Source organism: Dromaius novaehollandiae, chromosome 3, assembly GCF_036370855.1.
Source record: "Dromaius novaehollandiae isolate bDroNov1 chromosome 3, bDroNov1.hap1, whole genome shotgun sequence".
NCBI classification, from domain to species: Eukaryota; Metazoa; Chordata; class Aves; order Casuariiformes; family Dromaiidae; genus Dromaius; species Dromaius novaehollandiae.
Window position 1 is genome coordinate 101,190,918 of NC_088100.1, and position 19,816 is coordinate 101,210,733.

Sequence of the window (19,816 nt, forward strand, 5' to 3'; positions counted from 1 at the left end):
ACTCATTGGGAATAGGCTAGAGCTAGCCCAAAGTATATGCACTTAAAATGCAAAAACCATGGATGCTAAAACTTCAGTACCGACCATTTAGATCCACAGATTTGCTCCTGCTGGGCCACATTACTTGCTAAGATAGACAGAACTTTTGTTAACTCAAGTGAGCACAGGGCAACAGATGCAGTCTCTGAGATACTCAGTTGCAGAGGATTTCCATGCAGCTCTCTTCCAAGTAACTGTCTTATTACTGTAAGGTAATACACATATTTAGCCCAAGAGGACAGAATTCCATAGCTCATTCTCTGACGTGTTGTGAAGGAGACGGTCCCCCTCCATTTGTCATGTTGTTGTTAATGCCATTAGAGGATAACTTGAAAAAGCATTCCCAGACAACACCTCTTTCTGGAACTAGGGCTAGGACAGAGCACAGAGCCCCACTCTGACATCGCAGGATTATTCTTTTTCACTAGAAAGTTCGTTCTACAACTCTGGTCCTAAAGCCATTCACAGCTCCACTTCCTGCTCTAATGATTCCCTCTGCAAACATCTCTATGTCCTTATCCACTATCAGGACCCTATCTGTCCCCTCAGCCCTATGGTGGTCTTGTACCCCGCAAGAAGGATCCATCCTGGACATTCATATTTCTGTGAAGTCTTCAAATGCATACAGGTACACTAACAACATAAATGCAATCCATTTAAATATAGAAACATAGCAATGCAAAAAATGACAATTATAAATAGTGCCGGTTCCCTTCTTCCAGCGTCCACAGCCCAAAAGGAACTAGGAACAAATCTGGTATCTTCCGTTGGGCAGAAGCATTGACTAAGGTTTCCCACAACCGCTGTTATGTTCTGTAGTGATGAGGCCTTGAATTAACTTAGATCTAACACTTGCCAAATAGTACCTGATAGTACAAAAAACATCATACAGGTTTCTCAGCAGTAAATACAATGAATGACATTATTAAAAAAAAGTACATGGGTCTCATTTCCTTTCCCTGCTCTCATCTGGTGGATACTAAAAAGGCTCAGACAGTTCTAGCATCTAGTTAAAATTCCCCTCATATTACAACATGGGTGCATAGCTTGGTAATTTACTGATCAATCTAATCTCTGTTCCAATTGCTGAAATGTTTACCAAACTTCAGAAGTAGCACAAACTAATTTAGATTATAGCAGAGTGCCACCTAGTGCTAAGCAGGTTTGAATATGAAAGACGTGCTCTAACGTGTGAAATTCTTTACCAAAACTTTGCCCTTCAGCTCCATTAGCAGGATCAAACACCCTCTCTGAGAGGGTGTATGGAACGCATGTAAAATAACAGAGAGGAAGATTATAAGAGAGCCTGAATTAATTACATTCTTTGTGAAGTTGACTAGACTCTGCAGTTAACTGAGCTCTGTAGTCCTAAGTAAGTGCATTTAGACTGTTACATGTGCTCTGGATTATAGCGTATATTATGATGTATGCAAAGGAAAGAAAAAAAAATACTTCTGACAAAAACGCACTCAAACTGCTCAAGCAAGGCCCAAGGATGGAGGAAAAGTCATACTTATTTTAAACTCAGCTTTGTAAGAACCTCACACAGGGCCAGGGACGTCTTGCCTGTTTCAGAAGAATGGCACCTATGGACCTTAGCAAATATCACCTGAAATCTTTATATGCCCTATAGTTCCCTGAAGAGTTATGAGGCAAGGACTCCGCTTGTGGGCTCTGGAAATGGCCTTGGACACGAACACAGCCTAGAGAGACAAAAGCTTTTGCTCCCTAAATGATTTTACTGATGTTCTAAGGGAGATTTTAGGCTGGATGGGGGGAGGGGGAAGAGAAATCCCTTGAGAGCTCAAATAGGGATTAAGGATTCCCTAACATTAAGCTAGGGAAAGCATTTCCTTAGCAAGGATGATGTTCCCATGCTGTAGATGATCTTCCTTGGGAGCAACAGGGGAAAAACTGGGAAACGTCAGTTCTCTTTTTTCTTTCAACACACTCAACCACAGGTGTTTTGTAAGACAAGATTTCCCAAAAAGCAATAGCCAGACTACAGAAACCTCACTCCTTTCTCTTGGTGAGGGCTACAAATGGTTATGAACAACTGGCTCACACAGATTATTTGTCGGGGTGGAGCACTGATATTCCCAGAAAAACACAATCTGAGATAAAGTCTCTTTGCTGCTTGCTGCTGTCTTCTTTCTTGGGTGTGTTTAAGAAAGCAGAGGAGATTAATTGCCATTTATTATGAAAAAAACAGCTTATCTTTATACTAGTGGAACTGGTCAGAATGAATCAGGAAATAAAAACATGAATAAGCCGAATTTCTGGTTTTTGTCTCATCTCAGAGTGAAACAAAGCCGTGAAACACCACTTCTACTATTTGTGTTTGGAGCCTGTTTACAAGTACGGACAGAAGCATTTTTCCACTTTAAAAGTAAACAAATAAACCACGATTTCAAGATGCCTTAGTAAATGTTTCCAAATATATGGAAATACAGTGTATACTGCGTATATTATATACCAATATATTATATTTTATATGCATCTACTATATATATGTATACACACACACAAACATATATGTATATACACTACAGCAAATACACTCCTGCAGAGGCAGAAATTAGCATGATTCATGGGTTGATTTTTCTTTTCTTTTCTTGGAAAATACAGTAGAGTTTGAGGGATATGAAACACAAAGGAATAGCAATTTGAACCCTCTGTCTGCTATGCAACAATTACACAAACTAAAGCCACTCAAATATCTCCATCTACTTCTCCTCCCATCATCACAAATCATCAGCTCTGACACAAAAGTCTTATTCTGGAGGATGTCAGAGGTGCCACCCTCTAAGATTGTGCTTATTTGTAGCTGCTTTTACCGTGATGGAAGAATTTGGTCCAAGACCAGCAGTACGTGAGCAGTGGGTGGTTCGGCGGTGCCTCAGTAGGCTGGTGGCCTCAGGACACCTTGCCAGTGACCACCACTTGTAAACCCCGAGCAGGACCCCCCCCACATGCCCTCCCACTCCCTCCAAGCCCGGACAGGGTGGCTCCGGCTAGCACAAGTGCTGCATACCTGCTCGTGGTTTCACATCATGCTCTGTACAACACAGCTCATATCCTACAGATAAGTGAAAGTACCCCATTTTTTAAGCCTAAAAAGTAAAACAACTCCCTAAAATAACCATCAGGACAAAACTCAACCTTGAACTGTGTCTCACTCCAGCCAAAAAGCAGAAGGATGCACTCCCAGCACTTTCTCAGGTGCTATCCCAGCTTCCCCCAGAGAGCCTCTCTCTCTCCTGAACCCCAGCACCCCACCACCCGCCCCTTCTACACCATGCTGCAAGAAACCATGAAACCTCCACAGCACTGGCCCAGCCCTCCAGTCCTGCAAACCTTCTTGCATGGGCTAGAGAGAGGAGTAACTCCTTCAGCAGAGTCATGTGCAAAAGGTTCCCTTTGCTCAGCAGGCCCAGAGGGAGCCGGAGGGGAGGTGCTGTTGTCCCTCACATTTCCCACTTTACTGAAGAGGGTTTCTTGTGCCACGTGGAATGAGCCTACTTCCTCCCAAGTACAACAGGAGCAACGTCCCCTTTCATCATGTAGGTTCGTGGCCTGCGTGTTGGTTTGCCACAGAGAAACCCACTCATCTATGCAAAGAAATATCATCATCATCACCACAACATCTATTTTGGTATATTAATTTATATTATTAAATAATATTAATTTTTATAAATATATATTTCTGGAAGGACAACAAACTCCAGTTTTACAGAAGCAAAGTATCTCCTCTCCACGCACGGAGAAGCTGAGAGACAAGGGTGAAGCCCTTTGGCAAAAGCTTGCCTGTTTGCTGACTCAGGAGCAGAAACTTGATTTCTTGAGTCTCCATCTGAGGTGTCTCCACCCAGCTCTTCACGTCCCTTTTCCTGAGGTGCCATCCACACAAGACCCTCCATCTATTTGGAATTCCAGTTTAGAAAACAACTTTCTTTTGGGAAAGTGCTGTACCAGCCAATGGCCTTTAAATCAAATTTAACCAGCAATAAAGAGCTCTGTCTTGCAAAACTGCTTAGACAAAACAAAGAGGCTAATTCTGAATGATCTGCATGATACTGTATAATGGAATCCTCTTTTGGTTATTGCATTTGAACTATTCAGACTGAAATGCAATGCTCAACTGTAAAATATTTTCTTTTTGGCAGCTCATAATCTTGTTCCAAAGGCACATGTGAAATACATTCCTGGGTAATCTTGGAGTGAAGTGGGCCAGATGGTAGCAGTCAGATGTGACCCAGTTCTTCTTAAGCTTTCATATTTTCAAAGATATGTGCTTAAAAACCTTATGCTTCTCTCCTGCAACATATATATTTCAGACACTGTTTCTGAGGCAGTTGCAAGCCTCTACAGAACGGTCACCTTTAAGCACCCTGTGTCCTGGGGATAAAGAGCTGTGTGTGCAAACTAACAAGTTATCCCATCACAGACTTCATTTTGTTTCCTGAAGGAGACTGGATCAAGGGGATATCAGTCAGCCTCCTCATTTAAGCAGGGTGAGGGAGCGGAAACACTTTCTTACAACTTTGCTGAAAGGAAACAGATAAAAGAGGGACTAGAATGGAAAGCGGCTCTAGTTGTTACACCAGCTGCAGGGGAGGGAACAGCTTTCAAAATGGCTGCAGAATATTTAAGTTTATGGTTTAGGCTTGTTTTTTTCAGAAAGACTTTAAAATGCCTTGTTCTCGTTCAATTAAGAATGTATATTTCTGAACAGTTTACTTTTTGTTCCTACCTAGTTTTCACATATTTGGCATAGACATCTGAGCAATATCCTTCATATACGAATATTTCAACCTTTATTTTAAAGGTCATGGAGATCAGAGCAAGCCCATGTAGTTAATATTGCAAAGCTCGTCACAGTACAATGGCCATCTCCAAAACTGGGAGAAAGAAGAGCCCAGCCAGCCTAAATGGCAACTTAAACTGACCCATGTCAAAGCAGGGGTGGGACCATCCCTGATCCTGCTCGGCATAGAACTCCTCACCTATCTTACAGCAGTTTTAGGGTGGCTAGGTCAGGCTTCAAACGTGTGTGCAGACAGCCCTCTCCTTACCCTCTATTCTTCCCTCTATCTCTCCCGACCCTCTACCTTTTCAGTGCTATTCTCTCTGAGAAGGAGCTCATTAGTACTTATTTGTCACTACCTCCTGTAATCTTGGTCCCTTCAGAAGAATAAACTCAGTAATTCACTACCAAGTCTGTCTTTCCCAGCCTAAAAAAAGCAGAGTGAGAATTGCCCATTGGACCTTTTCTCTCCACCAGGAGAGTTCAGCAAAACAAATCAGCATGTGCGTACCCTCAAAAGTCTCTGCCTAAAATGTTAAAGGTGCTAAAAGAAAATAACACTAATAACATTCAAAAGCTACCTGCAGCCTGCCATGGCAAGCCTGTGCTTGGAAGATTCCTGTCTGGATTTTGGATTTGACTGGAAATTGGATACTACTGGCCCGACCACGGTCCATGTACTGGCCCGACCACGGTCCCATTTCTTCTGCCTGGTAGCCTTGCCCTGGCACAGCTCTCTTAGCTTGGGTCTCCCAGCTCAAACAGCAAAACCACAGTCACATTCCAGCCTGACCTGGAGCTGGCGCAAACCATCAGAGCTTCATGGAGACCAGTGAACATATGGATATTTCACTTGATTTGGGAGGTCTACTCCCCCCTTCAGCAAAAAAAGCTGCATTAGAAATATACAAGGAAAACTTCACACCGATACAAACATTTGGTTCCATACCGTGAATTATTAGATTCAGCAGCAATAGGCCCTTCATTATGGACAAGTACATGTGCTGGTTGCTTTCTTGTTCCAGAGGTTGGCTGTTTCTAGTGTCACAGGTGCCTAGTGTCAGTGATGTAAGTGTGAGAGCTCAAAGTCTGCAAAGAAAATAAAAGAAAACCATCTGCAGAGTGCCAGGGAAAAGCTTTTCTTATTCCCATTGACAGAAAATAAATGACAGGACTCATCATTTAAAAGAAACAAAGAAAAGGTAGGTTTTACATGTAGACTGATGGTTCCTTTCTCAGCTGAATTTCATGTACAAAATAGAGTTTAGCCTCTCTGCTGGTGGATGGATGCAACCACTCACTATAAAAGGACTTAGATATTCAGCACACACAGAAACAGACCTTGATAACAGGATGTTTGATGCGAGTATTTGACACCTGCATTTCACCAGTGCAACAGCTTTTCATTGTCTGCAGAGAAGCGACCGATGCCTTGGATTTAATAGGTTGTTGAAGGTATTTTGTGGAATTTCATTGCCCCTTCGCTGTTTCTCAGAGCAACACCTTGCAACATGGAGATGAAGGTGGGGTGTTTGCTTATTAGCCAATGTGGCAACAAAACATTTTCAACACTAGGATGCTATATATAGAATTCCTTCCTGGAAAAAGAACATCTTAAACATGAGCCTGATAGACCAGCTGCACCAAAATACATCTTGTTTATTAAGAAATGTTCTTTAGAGGCAAAATACTATTTCCACAAGCTCACAACCTACTCCAAAGAAAAAGAGAGGGAAACACCTTTTTGACCATTCCCCAGACTAGATATCCTTATGCTGGATACCATTCACCACGGGGTCAAAGGTGGGATAGAGAGATTAAATAGTTAGTTTCTACCTGCGGTCAAGACGAATACCGGGTGTTCTGCAAGTGAATGGAGAAGTAAAAATAGGCAACATGAAAAATATACCCAGAAAAGGCTTTAGAAATTATTAGAATTTAAAAAGCAACTGTGCAGCATGGTTCAGTTATGGTCTTAAGTAAATACAAACCTATACAATGACACCTTAGCTCATCATGGCTATAACAAAGGTACCATAAGTTAATTGAAATATTTCATCAAAAAAATAGAAAAAAATCCAAACATTATTTGAAATTTCCTTGTAGAAATTTCTGCAAAGCACTACGGTTTCCCAAGCTACATGCTAGCTCCAACATGAGAAAGAAAACAGCTCATTGGGCATTGCTATGAAACAGGACATCCAAAGGATGTGATAGGTAGACCTCTAGACGACTTCTTGATTAAAGTGACAGAACATTTTGCTTCTTCAATGGAAAGGGTGGGAAGTTCACAGGAAAATTGGAGGGCAGAGTTCAAAAATTTAAGTCTGAATATATAATCCCTCAATGGTAATGTGTTTTCTTTAAGGACAATGCGCAAATTAACCATACCGATTTCTGTATAATTCAGAAAGTGCTAATACAGAGCCACAGAATACAAGATATTCAGAACCTGCTTGGATGGAAAAGCAAAATAATAAAATCCAAGTCCCTGGGAGGGTTCAGTGGGTGGTGAGGACATGGTTTCTGAGGAACAGAGAGCTCGTATCCACCCATTAACTCCAACAACTCTTTTTTTCTGGCATGTCTTCCCTGGATCATGAAGAGAAGTACTGGAAAACAAGAATTATAAACAAATACTAGTAGCACTATCAAGAGTCTGTCTAATTCAAGTGACTTGAGAAAAAAGGAGCACTAAAAAAATTGGTTAACAATACTCAGTGAGAAAAATGCTTTAGGAAAGTCTACTTTGTAACATGTTTAGACAAAGCATTGCACAACATATTTCCTATTGCCTTTTCTCTACTAGAATATCAAAGGCCCTTTTAAAAGGTCAAATTCTTGCAATTTAGAGAGTGAGAATCACAAAACCACAGTCTAGCCTGCAATGCACACCACAGTAGTAACTCTCATTAACACAGGCATGGTGAGCACATCCCTTTGCTAAGAAAAGCTGGATGAGCAATCCATGCAAAATCCCCTTTTAGAGCTTTCCCCCTCCTTTCAGTTTTCAAATTACTCAAGAAACATATGATCATTTCCTAGAAGGCATTCATTCTTGTACTAACTCAGCTACCTTATATTACTGGTTGGAGACCACTTGTTTGTTATGGTTAATAAAACTGAGTGGTGCGATCCCCTTATTTCATCATATGGATCAGTCACATGTGTATTTCCTTTCCATAATTAACTTTCAGAACCACCTCTGCATTTGAAAATTTAAATTTGTACCTGTGATATTTCTTATGTGAATATTTTTTAGTGTTTGCTTAAAAGTTGCCTTGTATGAAATTTCCTTCCAATAAATTCAGTTGCAGGGATACTCTAAGAGGAAATGCAAGGTGGAGGCAACATTCATAGCATGTGTCACTATTCCAAGTGAATAGTCATCAGACACTGTTCAGGCATGTATCCTCAGAAGTCACAGCTTCCCGGGCAGCACCACAGGCTGAGAGGTGACAACTGCAGTATCCTCATACAGCCACTGCTTGGTGTGTGAGTTAAGGAAAAGCAGATATCAGCATTGTTCAGCCAAAGCAGCTACTAAAAGCAAACAAGTCTAGTTAGTACATCTATACAGCCTTACTAAAGAGGTTTGTTGCTGCCCTTACTGCATTTATCTTTCGTTTGCAATTATTATTTGGAGTTGGTGTTTTCTCACTGCTATATTCAATTACTTTGCAATATCATTCTTGTGATGTTTGCACCATCAGCAATAGCTTGACTGATTTTGGACAACAGGAGAAAACAAGAGTGCATGTTATTGCTGTTTAAATGCAACTCTGCCCTGTAAATGGCTCTGAACCAGAATCCCTAGGGAACTTCCAGGAGTAAACTTCATGGATGGCCTTTGAAAGTTGGAGGAACGAGCAAAAATAAATATATCAAGTTAAGGATTACAGAAGAGTTTCGTGTTGGTCTAATAAAAAACTTGCTCGTTCCTTTGCACATATGATTTTCATTCCTTTCATTTCTTGTACATTTCATTAAATACACATTTTACAAAGACACAGCGTGACAGATCTGTAGTGAAAAGGTGCACAGAGCACAACCTCCCCCTCCACCAGAGCGGTCTCTGTGCACACAACTTCCTGCAGATGTACCTAGTTTAAAACGCAGAAGTTGAGGGCCATGATCTTCAGTGAGACAAGTCTCTAGACCCATTCTCAATTCAGCAAAAAGCTGGACTATAAAGCAAGTCATTTATGGCACTTCTCCCCATCTGCAGCCCCCCCCCCCCCCAAATCCTTTCTGCTCCTCATTGTAGAGTTATGATTTATTCCCACTGGATGATTCTGAGGAGATAGCTCATGCAATGGGGAGATAGAGTTGGCAGTAATTCAGGATTCAGAATAGGATAGAACCCATAATTTCCCTTTTCTTTCCTTCTAACACAAATAAAATGAAATGCCTTTTGTACCATCTGGGACGTTAAAAGGACACAGTGGTCAGACTCCAAAGAGATGGGCCTACACAGGAAGAAGCTTTGCAGCCAAACCTGTGGCACACCACATGACAATGCATTCCTTCACCCATTTCCAGTCAAACAAATTTAAACCCGTGAGAGAAGTAAAAAGGCTGTAAAAGAGAATTCTGAATATAAAACTTCTTCCCTTCCCCTCTTAGAAATTCATGGTTTGTGATAGTCTGTGTGCTGCTGCTAAACTGAAAACACTCTGGGAGAAAGTAATCCAAGTAAGTGGATCTGTTCCAAGAATATCACAAACATTGATAATGATGATATACTATAGCATAGTGCTCATAAAAATAGAGAGACCTTAATGGGATTCTGTAATCCATTGTGGACCAGAGAACATTCCACAGCTGCCTTTTTTTTTTTTTTTTTTTTTTTTTTTTTAAATATATGCATTTACCTATATACATAACCAATTCAATTTAGTCTCTAATTGCAGCTTCAGGAAGATGATTTTTTGAAAGTTGAAGCTAAGCCAGAATTTACAGATGACAAGAGGTCTATATGAGTTACAGCATTCCCCCTCTTTGATGGTTAGGGAGACAGAGCCTGATTTAATTACTGGAAATAACCTGGAATGTCATCATATCCTTAAGAGAAAAAACATTCTGAAATGTTATGTATAATTGAATAAAAATCTATCAGAGCAAGGGGCCTACTCAGGGAAAGATGTTTCAGACGCACGACTCTAAGAAGGCCTCTGATAGAGTATTGGGAAGAATTATTTGTGGAGGTTTTTTTTCCTCTTGAGAATTATTGATTCTTATTCAAAATACTCCAATAGTGTAATTTAAGGTATGCTCACATACACAAAATATAATAGAAGCAGATCCACATGGCCATGGAAAAGGGTGGAATGGACATCCATCCTGAAAGATCTTTTACGGGTGATCTTTTTTGAAAGTTTAGTGTTTCATATTTGCTTCTCTCCCAACTGGCAGAAGACGAACACAAGATTGCCCTTCAGAAATCAGGAGACGAGCAATCATTAAAAATAAATTGTAACTTTTAACATAAGAAATCTAGCTTCACGCACATTCAACTGACATTTAATTTCCATTTGCTAAACTTGGGGCAAATGGGAACTTTTGAAGAGCCCTGCCTATACTTACAATCGCTTCATGTTAAACATTCACGACAAGTACCTGTTCAGCATCAGCAACGTTGGACATCTGTCTGTGGACAAGACTTTGGCTTCTGTCTCCAGTCTTATTTCTTTGATGCCCAACCCTTCAAGAAAAATTCTGATTAACGCAATGCTAAAAACAACGTTTTCCACTTAAATCCTGTCTATGGTAGAGTTTGCAGCATCACTAGAAAATTGAGTGACCATTGCAGGGATGTATCTCACACCCATCCCTGTGCCAGAAGAATCATAACAAGAGCAAGCTTTGCATACAGCTACCTCCTCTATATACAGGGCACTCAAGACCTCTATTGCTCCCTCTTCTCTCACTGTTAAACTGAAAGCTAGAGAACTTTTCCTGTCTGCTTTGCTAAGGTGTTAGGCCTTTTCTTCCCCTGAGCTTTGGAAAGAGCCTCCAGGCCTCTTTGATGCAGCAATAACACTACGTCTGTTCTAATCTCCTTTTATCTAAGACATAAATAGTTCCAATAGTTCCCAATTCTACTGTCAGTGTCCACACAGTACCAAACACAGACCTTCATTTATACAGTGCAAAATACTAGGAGTGATTCCACTTACATACATGTTAGCTTTTGAAGCTGTATGATTGTTTGTCTGATGCAGGCAGCCTTTATCATTGTCCTGTAAGCAGTCACAGACACATAAGGAAGTGAAAAGGGCTTAAAAGAGACCAAAATGTTAAAAGGAAAACTTACTTCCAACGCAGAAAAGTACTGATCTTTTATTTGATAGAGCTGTTAAAAAAAAAAAAAAGAAAAAAAAAGAAAAACTAACTAGAATGACAAGGTAGTCTACTTCAGGGAAGTTTAAATTCTGAAACAGCAATTATAAGCAAATGTGACTAAAAGGAAGTGCTTTTGGAGTGGAAGCATAATGATGTACACAGGATGAAGCGTGTATTGTGCGACAACGAGGATTCTGCATAAAGTCAACTTGTTGAACAAGTGCTGCACGGCAAAAACATCAAACTGCTGAAACTTCACACAATAGGGGATATAGTATCTCAAGAACTATGTGGAGCGCTTATTTTGGATGGCCATACAAAAAAGTTGTTCTAGAGATAATAACTTAAAAGGCACTTTCTTCATACAAAAATAAAGAATGGACAATTAAACTGTAATTTAGACAGCCTTTAAGAAATAATGAAAATAAGTGTTTTTTACAGCAATGCCAAAGAATCAAAGCATGGTGATTACTGTAGAACAAAACAATGTAATACAGTCACACTTAGAGGAGACTGCTAACAAGGTATGGACCTGACTCCCACTTCTGACTCATCTCATGAGACCAGTTATCTCATGAGAGCCAGCAAGTGCCCAGTGACCCCATGCTGAAGAGCTGGGCTCTAAAACCCTCCACTGAAATTACAAATACACACAAATCACTAAGATGTAGACTCTTTACAGATTTAGTTGAAGTAGAACTTTTTGGAAGAAAAAGTTTTTTAGAATTGTTTCTTAAAAAGAAAACCAGCAATCTCCAGAAACTTGCTGTTTCTTGAACTCACTGGTAATATCAGAACTTCTACCAGAAGAACTGAACACTTACGCAGATTTTCTCATACAGACAAGATCTAAGAGGGGGTAATTTGGGGAGGAAGGGTTGGAAAAACTTCAAGTCACAAGTTCTCTAAATTATTCAGTGAAAATGCCCCTTACTTCTCGGTGCACTGTCTTAAGAGCAGGAGATTTTTTTTTCCCCCTTTTTCAGTGGCAACACTAGTCCAACAGATAATCACAGCAACCACCAGCATCTCTCCTCAACAGCGTGTTTCACCCCCTCCTCCCTCGCTGGCGTTCCTGTAATACGTTTAGCCTTCCCAGTCTCAAGTTTCTCTATGTTCATAGAGGAAAAACCAACGCCTGCACTCAGTTTAAGAGAACTGAGCAATGAAGCTAGCAGATCTCTGAAGGGGCTGTTTCACTGATAAAACACCCAAGAATAGTGCTGCGGGAACATTAACCTTTAGAAAATGCATCAGTCTGGGACTCTTGTCTCCTCAGCCTTGCTCCTCCTGAGGAGGAGGGCAGCCAGGCACGCAGGGGAGGACACCAGGGACCCAAGCTGGGGAACACATCTCTGGCACAGCCATGGTCCCACAACTGCACATCCTAGTCCTGTTGCCTGAAACTGATTTTCTCGCCTTGCAGGTCATGCTGGGAACGCCTATCCAATGACTTTTTTCCCTTTGCTCCTAAACCTTCTGAATTCACTGCAGGGTGAAGCAATTGCATTTCTGTTTCAAACATTAAAGAAAAATGCCCTTGAGCAGCCATATCGTTTGATGCTTGTATGTATCCACACAAATACAAAATCACAGACATACATTAAATACAAATATGTACAGTGTCTGTTTTTCTAAATTGTATAATCCTACCATATGCAGTTCTTCACTTTCAGTTGATTAAAGTATTAGTACATAAAACATCTGTCAGAAATAAAGATTAGGCAATGGACTCAGACTTGTACAGAAGGCAAGCAAGCAGCACAAATATCGCACAAGTAAAATCTATCTCGTGCAATATTAATCCTTTCATTGCCAGGAACCAACATTTTATTGGCATGAGGCAACGGAAGGGAGAATTTGCTGTTTGTTTGGCTCAGCCAAGCCTAAATTTCACAAGGACATTCTACTTGTTTATATCCTGATTCAACCAAAATACTCCACTGAACTGAAAGAAATAAAAGGGGTGTAACAGATCTTGCAGCGATGAAGAACAAAGCAGAAAATACAGTCTACACTGAACAGTATGTTGCAATTGATACAACACAGAAATTTAATTTTTGCCCAATTTCAAGAAAGAAAACTAAAACCAGAATCAATGGGTTTTTTTTAGGAACAGTAAAAATAAGAGGCTGAAACTTAACATACATAATACAAAAACTATTACTTGCTATTTATAATGAGAATTACAGTAAAATCAAAACTAAGAAATGCTCAGTTCATGAATACACATCCACATCTAATCCCAACCTCTTCCTCTCTTATTCTGGAACTTCTATGGGAAAAAGAAGAAGAAGAAGAAGAAGAAGAAAAGTATGTGGTCATACCTTGAAGAGTGCTCTTTGTATGTAAAAAAAATGATTAATATCACTTTGCATGACATACACCCAATGTGGATTGATCACGTATCCATGAGCTTGGCTATTCCCAACATTCAAGTATTTTACTATGCAATCTAAAATAATTTCATGCAGATTTTGAAAATAAAGTTTCAATCACGTAAAATGGGATGTTGTTACAGTTTTATGCCTTCAGTGGTGCTTCCACCCTGCACTTCAGCTCCACAGGACAAATACCATCACTTCAACTACCTAAGCCCGCAGTAAACATGGCCCAAATAAAAGAATGGGCACCTGGAGCCACGTCCTGGATTCACCATGAGGGAGGCTTACAAAAAACAGATTTCTAGGTTACCTCCTCTTCAGGAAGATTCCTGTCTTCCTGACTCCTCCATCCCAGAACTGATAGCAAAATCCTTATGCTGAATTTGGTCAGAAATGGAGCAAAGCCCAGACCATGCTGCTGCACAATCATCCCCAGTGAAAAGCAGTACATAATGCTGCAGGTTGTGTCATGCTGTTTCCAGAACGCCTTAAGACATCTACTTTTTATTCCAGCTAGAGCAACAACATTTTCCTGACAATCTGAAGAGTCACCAAGATTGCCAGTGAAATACTTTTTTGTTTGTTTGTTTGTTTTTCCTTAAAAGCAGGATAAACATAAAGTATTTGGCTACTCTGAAGGCTTCTTTTTCCTCTCCACCCCAACCTCCCCTTTTGTGAATGACAGAAACCAGCTGCAAGCAATGGAGATGATTCAAATTTTCACAAAGGACTGAGAGATTCTTTCACAAGAAATATATTAAGAAACTGAAGCATATTGTGACTTTCTGCAACTGGACAGAGACCATTAAGAATGTGGAAGCATTGTGATGTTCAAGGTGTTATAGCCAAAACATACTCACACTTTTCATATGACTTCCAGTAGCAAGCTTCTGATAGAACCCAGGAAGGGGGGCTGCAATATGTATCAGGACAAACACCTATTTGTAATCCCATGATTCCCATCAATCTACTACCATCAATCAGCTACAGTATGATAATGCTAGTAGGTAATTAATCAACAATGGAAAAGAGAGATGTCAAAAAACATTTAAAAAGTCAACAGTCAAGAACATTGTTTAGGAGTGCCAGGATTATTCACAATTTTGAACTAACTTATTTTTCGTAAGTCAAGAGAGTTATCAAAAAAATACAAGTTAAACAAGATTCTTTTTTTTCCCTCTTCTAAAATCCTCCACACTCTGCAAATGTTAAGAGGACATGCACTTTGTATACAGAAAAAAGCAGCATAGATACGGAAGAAGACACTGCAGTTTATTATTTTGATTATTTTATTTTTTTAATCTTCAAAATTTTCTGCCTTGAGACAGGAATGCATGATAGATAGAAATGGCTCAAACATCTTCACATGAAACACTCTTAACCATAATTCATTCACAATTATTTTTCTAAAACATCTACAGTTACATAATCCCACCCATTTCCATCCATTATCACAGATTTAATTATTTGTTAAACAGTAGTTGCCAGCAATTGAAAGCTGTAAGGCTTTTTGCATATTAGTAGAGTCTTCTGAACTACAAACACAAGAATATCACAACTATAACTCTCACTTTACATGGCAACCCCAGGTGACAGATGTTCCAAGTGAAATGTGTTGCTTATGTGGAGTTCATAAAAATCAGAGGGAGCTCTGTGCCTCATTAGCTCTACAATCCTTTTTCCTTTACTAGGATTATTTTCTAAACCTACAGCATATTCCTCATTGGGAACCATGTATTTTGATGAGTTGATCTTTATCTTCGATTGCTATTATTTGGCAAATTTGCAAGTCAGGCATACTAGAGCCCTCCAGTAAAACACTATGTACAGAGCACAGTTTAAACAGATGGGTTGCTTGGAATCCATACCTCCCTTCATCGGAAGGAACTACTTTGAGGTTTCTGGAACTGTTGTAAACAAGAGGATATTTTTTATATATATATATATATGTGTGTGTGTGTGTGTGTGTGTGTGTTTGTGTGTGTGTGTATATATATATATATATATATATTTTATATATAAATGTTCTAAATGTCCTTTGGGAGTCCATTTGTTTTTCTTTCCAAATGATGACTGAATACCTGATCTGTAGCATTTCTCCTGAGAAGAAACTAGTAAGGGAATGACAGTTTTGATGCACTTTGGAATGGCACAATCACGTAAACGCTTGCACAATTAAGACTTATGAACTCATCCAAAGCTTCTAAACATGATATTCTAACTAAGAACTAAAATACCAGCACAATGCAGCAAGTTAAAAAAGAAAATTCTATGTAATCAAAATATAAACAAGTACATAGGAAATGGATATCTGTCAGTAAATCTATACCTTTTTAAAGTAGGAAATGTATGCACTTAAGGAAAAAAAAACTGTAGCTATCTGACAAACTTCATAAAAAAATTACTTTCCAAATGCATAACAAATGCCAAGATATCCCGTAACTGGCCAGGTATAGCCACATGAGAGCTGCATGGCTTAGAGCAACTTGGGGTGGGGGGAGGAAATCACAAAAATGATAGATCAACAAGTCTGAAAAATCACATCATCATCTAAATTACTGTATGCTTATATCACAACTACTAAAGCAGACAGAAAAAAAATTGCAGTTTAATGATTCTTAGAGTTACCTCTAAAAAAAAAATCAACATAATATACTAATCCCAAGCACCAATTTAATAATTTAAGTTAACTGTATTTCTATTTCTCTTACTAGGGATGGAGCAAGTTCTGCTTGAAGGCTTAAAGTTTAACTCTAGAGCCCATCTGACTTTGTGTTCTTGCCATGCATTCTCTGCCATTCACATTGCGGTCGCTGTAAAGAGACTCTTAAGTTTCAGACTCTCTAGGCAAGCAATTCTTTGAAGAGACAATTACAACCTACAACTCAAATCAACTTTCAGGTCATGAACAAGTGAAACACACCGGTATCTGGTTAGTCTGTTATTAAATAGTCTGTAAGAATTGAACAACCAACACCGTTCCTCGATAGGATTTGCTTTAGAAATAGCAGCACCCAGGGCAGACCAACTGTGAGCGTGTCCAGACTCCACTAGGAATTAGTAGTGTTAGAAAATTGCATATGTGTTAGATCAAGAAGGCATTGATGCACATGCCATCATTACATTGTTTTTCCCCTCTTCTTCTCATTAAGAAAAAACAAAGGAAAACAGCTCTACAAGGAGCTTTTCAGGTTTTTGTTTGTTTTCACACCTGGAAAAAACAGCAAACTGCTACTCAGCTGGAATCACTCAGCACTTCTGTTTGGTTTTAGTTCTCTCAGGAATCACTTTCACATAGTTAAGGTGGTTTATTTCAGCTAATTCTTAGAGCTAAGTTTTTTTCCAGTATATATTTCATGCCACTTCCTGACTGCAATTTCAGAATTAAGATGAATTTATGATAATGTCCACTACTAACTTTGACCAGATCTTGACACAAACAGTGAAGCTGGGCCCTTGAGATGGTTCCACATATTGAACTGAAGGTCAGACTAAAAATCTCACTGAAACTCAAAAGCTGATGTGGTCATGAATCTCAGCTACTTTCCCTATTTGAACCCTCACCCCTTAATGAAGTAACACACACCAAGGGAAAATAAAAGCCATCCAAGTTGGAAGTGTTAAGACACTGGTGAGTTATCCTGCTGCTCTTCAGTGACAGTGGATTCACTGTGCTCCTCACTTGTCTCGTTGGATGGTTCTTCATAGCCTGGCTCCGCAGGATCCAGGCTGCTCCCGTCGCTTTGCTCCTCGCTCTGTTCTTCACTGGCCTCCGCAGACTGCTCCAAGTTGCTCTCCAAGGAAGCTGGAGAGCTGCCAGTTACACTTTCATTTTGATTCATTTCATTAAAAGGCTGTGGGAGAGCTGCAGGAGATGGTACAGCGTTTTCACTGGAAGGCATGGGCACTTTGGTTGCACCGATTTCTACTACAATGTCATTTTGTGGCAGAGTTACCTTCTCTACCAGTTTCCACTGAATAATACTCATGTCTTTCCCTCCAGTTGAAATCAAGTGACCATCACTATGGGTAAAGCTGACATTTGTCACATGACTACTGTGAGCGCTGTATTTGTGACTTGGGGCCTATTGAAATAAACAGGAAAATAAATGATACACTTGACTAGATGAGCACATGATACCAAAATCTAAACAAACTACTAACATCTGTGTTTAGCCATTCAAGAGAGCCCTTTATTCACATAAGAGTACCAATTTATATTTGTTTTTTTCCCCCAAAATATCTTCTTTTCTTAAGGCTTATAACTTGGGACAAATTTAGAAAGTTCTTCATGCGAAAAGTAAAAGACTTAACACAAAGGCCAGCCAACAGAAAGCATCAAGCCTCTGCTTCAGAATTAAAGGGTAACTATTGCTACTTCATGCATACATATATTTATGCATAAATATATGTGTGCGCATATATATTTGTATGATTAAGAATTATATATATATATAAACACACACACACACACGTATACATATGATTCATATTTCCCCATATAAACTTCATGGGGAAACAATGCTTTTTTCTCTAGCTTTGTTCTCAGGGAAAAAAATGTACCATTTGGCTGCAAGGCTCCAAAATAACTGGGCTGGAAGCAGATGTCTGGCACAGACGACTTCATGCAATGCATACAATCACATAGACTAGACTGGTCTAGACTTACCTTTGGCTTGGAACAGGGATACTGAAAGAGATGGACCTTACAAAAATCATCAGCAACTGCTATCACTTTTCGGTTATGGGATCTGACAAGGGCATTTATGTCTGTCCCATCTGATCCTTCAGGCCAAACTCCTAGGAGAGAACAGAACAGTTTTATTCAGTGATGGTAGTTTTAAAAACAAATTAAAAGGCAATCCATGAACAAAAATAAAATCTATAAAGCCAGAAAAGAGGCAAGCATAATAAAAGGTAAACAAAGTATTCAACCAGAAAATCGAAAAGGTACTGAATTAAGCTTCATAATTTTTTGCTAGTCTAACGCTGCTCCCTCCCACAAAACCCCAAACTTTGGCCAGGACAACCTCTCAGACTTAATAAGTTTACTTAAGCAAAACTTCCATCTTACTTTGCACAAATGTTTTAAAAGCTGATACTGAAGCATTGAACAAGCCCAGATACAGTACGCTATGTAGGGAATTCTTTCTTTTCTTTTCTTTTTTAATTCAGGGCAATTTTTAATATTTGCATGATTGGAAAGAGACAACTGATTGATGATACTTTGCACAGAAACCCAGCCTGTACATGTTTCATGGACAAAAATGCTGTCAAGTGCTTAAGTACAATTCAATATGCTTTTAAGTGAGAAGCATGACGCTGATATGTCTAGACAAAAGAATAACAACATTGCCTGGAGGAGAAGCACTGAATAAATATGGGGCTGTAGTTTCAACAACAAATAAATAAAGGCATTAGAGATTCCTGTAACAAAACTTGTGATTCACATCTGGGAGAAAAACTGACCAAAAGCTAAGCAAGGGGTTATAAGATGCTAATTTACCAGAGTATTTTTCTCCTTTCTGTTTTTGTTTTAAGTAATTCAGACTTAGCCTTTTTGAATAACCAGCTATGCTATTTTCTTTTAATTTAAGATTAGAAAGACCAAGGGTCAAGACTGGGTCTCTTATTTTGTATCTTTGGGGTTCGTGAATTCTTTTAGCAGTTCTAAATGTAAGACAGCCCTTTGTCATAAGACAGCAGGATTTCCTTTCAATATATGAGGTAAGAATAGAGTAAACAAGGCATTAATGTGTCCAAGTATTTTGTGTTTAAGAACCTAAAAGAAAAATAAAAAGCAACAAAGAATATGAAGCAATATAACTCTGTTATTAGGTATGACAGCAGCACTTCAATTTTAATAAATTCTGCTAGCCAGAAGTAAGTTTCTCCAAAATAATCTGCTCCAAGGAAGATGTGAGAAATGTGCAGTAAATGAGGAAGTGACTTCAAGTGCTCGGGGTCCAGACTGATGATACTGCTAAGCCAACACAAAAATATTTACTACCAAAAAGGAGCAATGCTACTCTCATCCCCACCATGCATTTCCATCCTCTTTCTTCTGCTGACAACAGGGCATGCCTGACACACTATCCATAGAGCAAAACTAGTAGAACAAGCAAACACACACACCCAGAAAGCCCCAGACCCACAAACTTAGCCCTCCTTCCTGCACATCCAAGTGAGCAGCCCTCTGCTTGTTTGGGTCCCTGAGCTAGCTCACCAAAGGGTCAGTTTT

The 19,816-nt window shown here is 39.4% G+C and overlaps 1 protein-coding gene across 9 annotated transcripts in view; it reads right to left on the reverse strand.

Moving 5' to 3' along the window:
* Positions 1 to 14,846: 14,846 nt before the first annotated feature.
* EML4 (EMAP like 4) overlaps positions 14,847 to 19,816 on the reverse strand; it is a 166,669-nt gene continuing 161,699 nt past the window's right edge. For all 9 annotated transcript variants that reach the window (XM_064509596.1, XM_064509599.1, XM_064509598.1 and 6 more), the window contains 2 exons: positions 18,245 to 18,375; positions 14,847 to 17,660 (listed from right to left, as the gene is read on the reverse strand). In XM_064509596.1, coding sequence (XP_064365666.1) covers positions 17,196 to 17,660; positions 18,245 to 18,375 — 596 coding nt within the window. In that variant the 3' untranslated portion in view covers positions 14,847 to 17,195. The remainder of the gene's footprint in view (positions 17,661 to 18,244; positions 18,376 to 19,816) is intronic.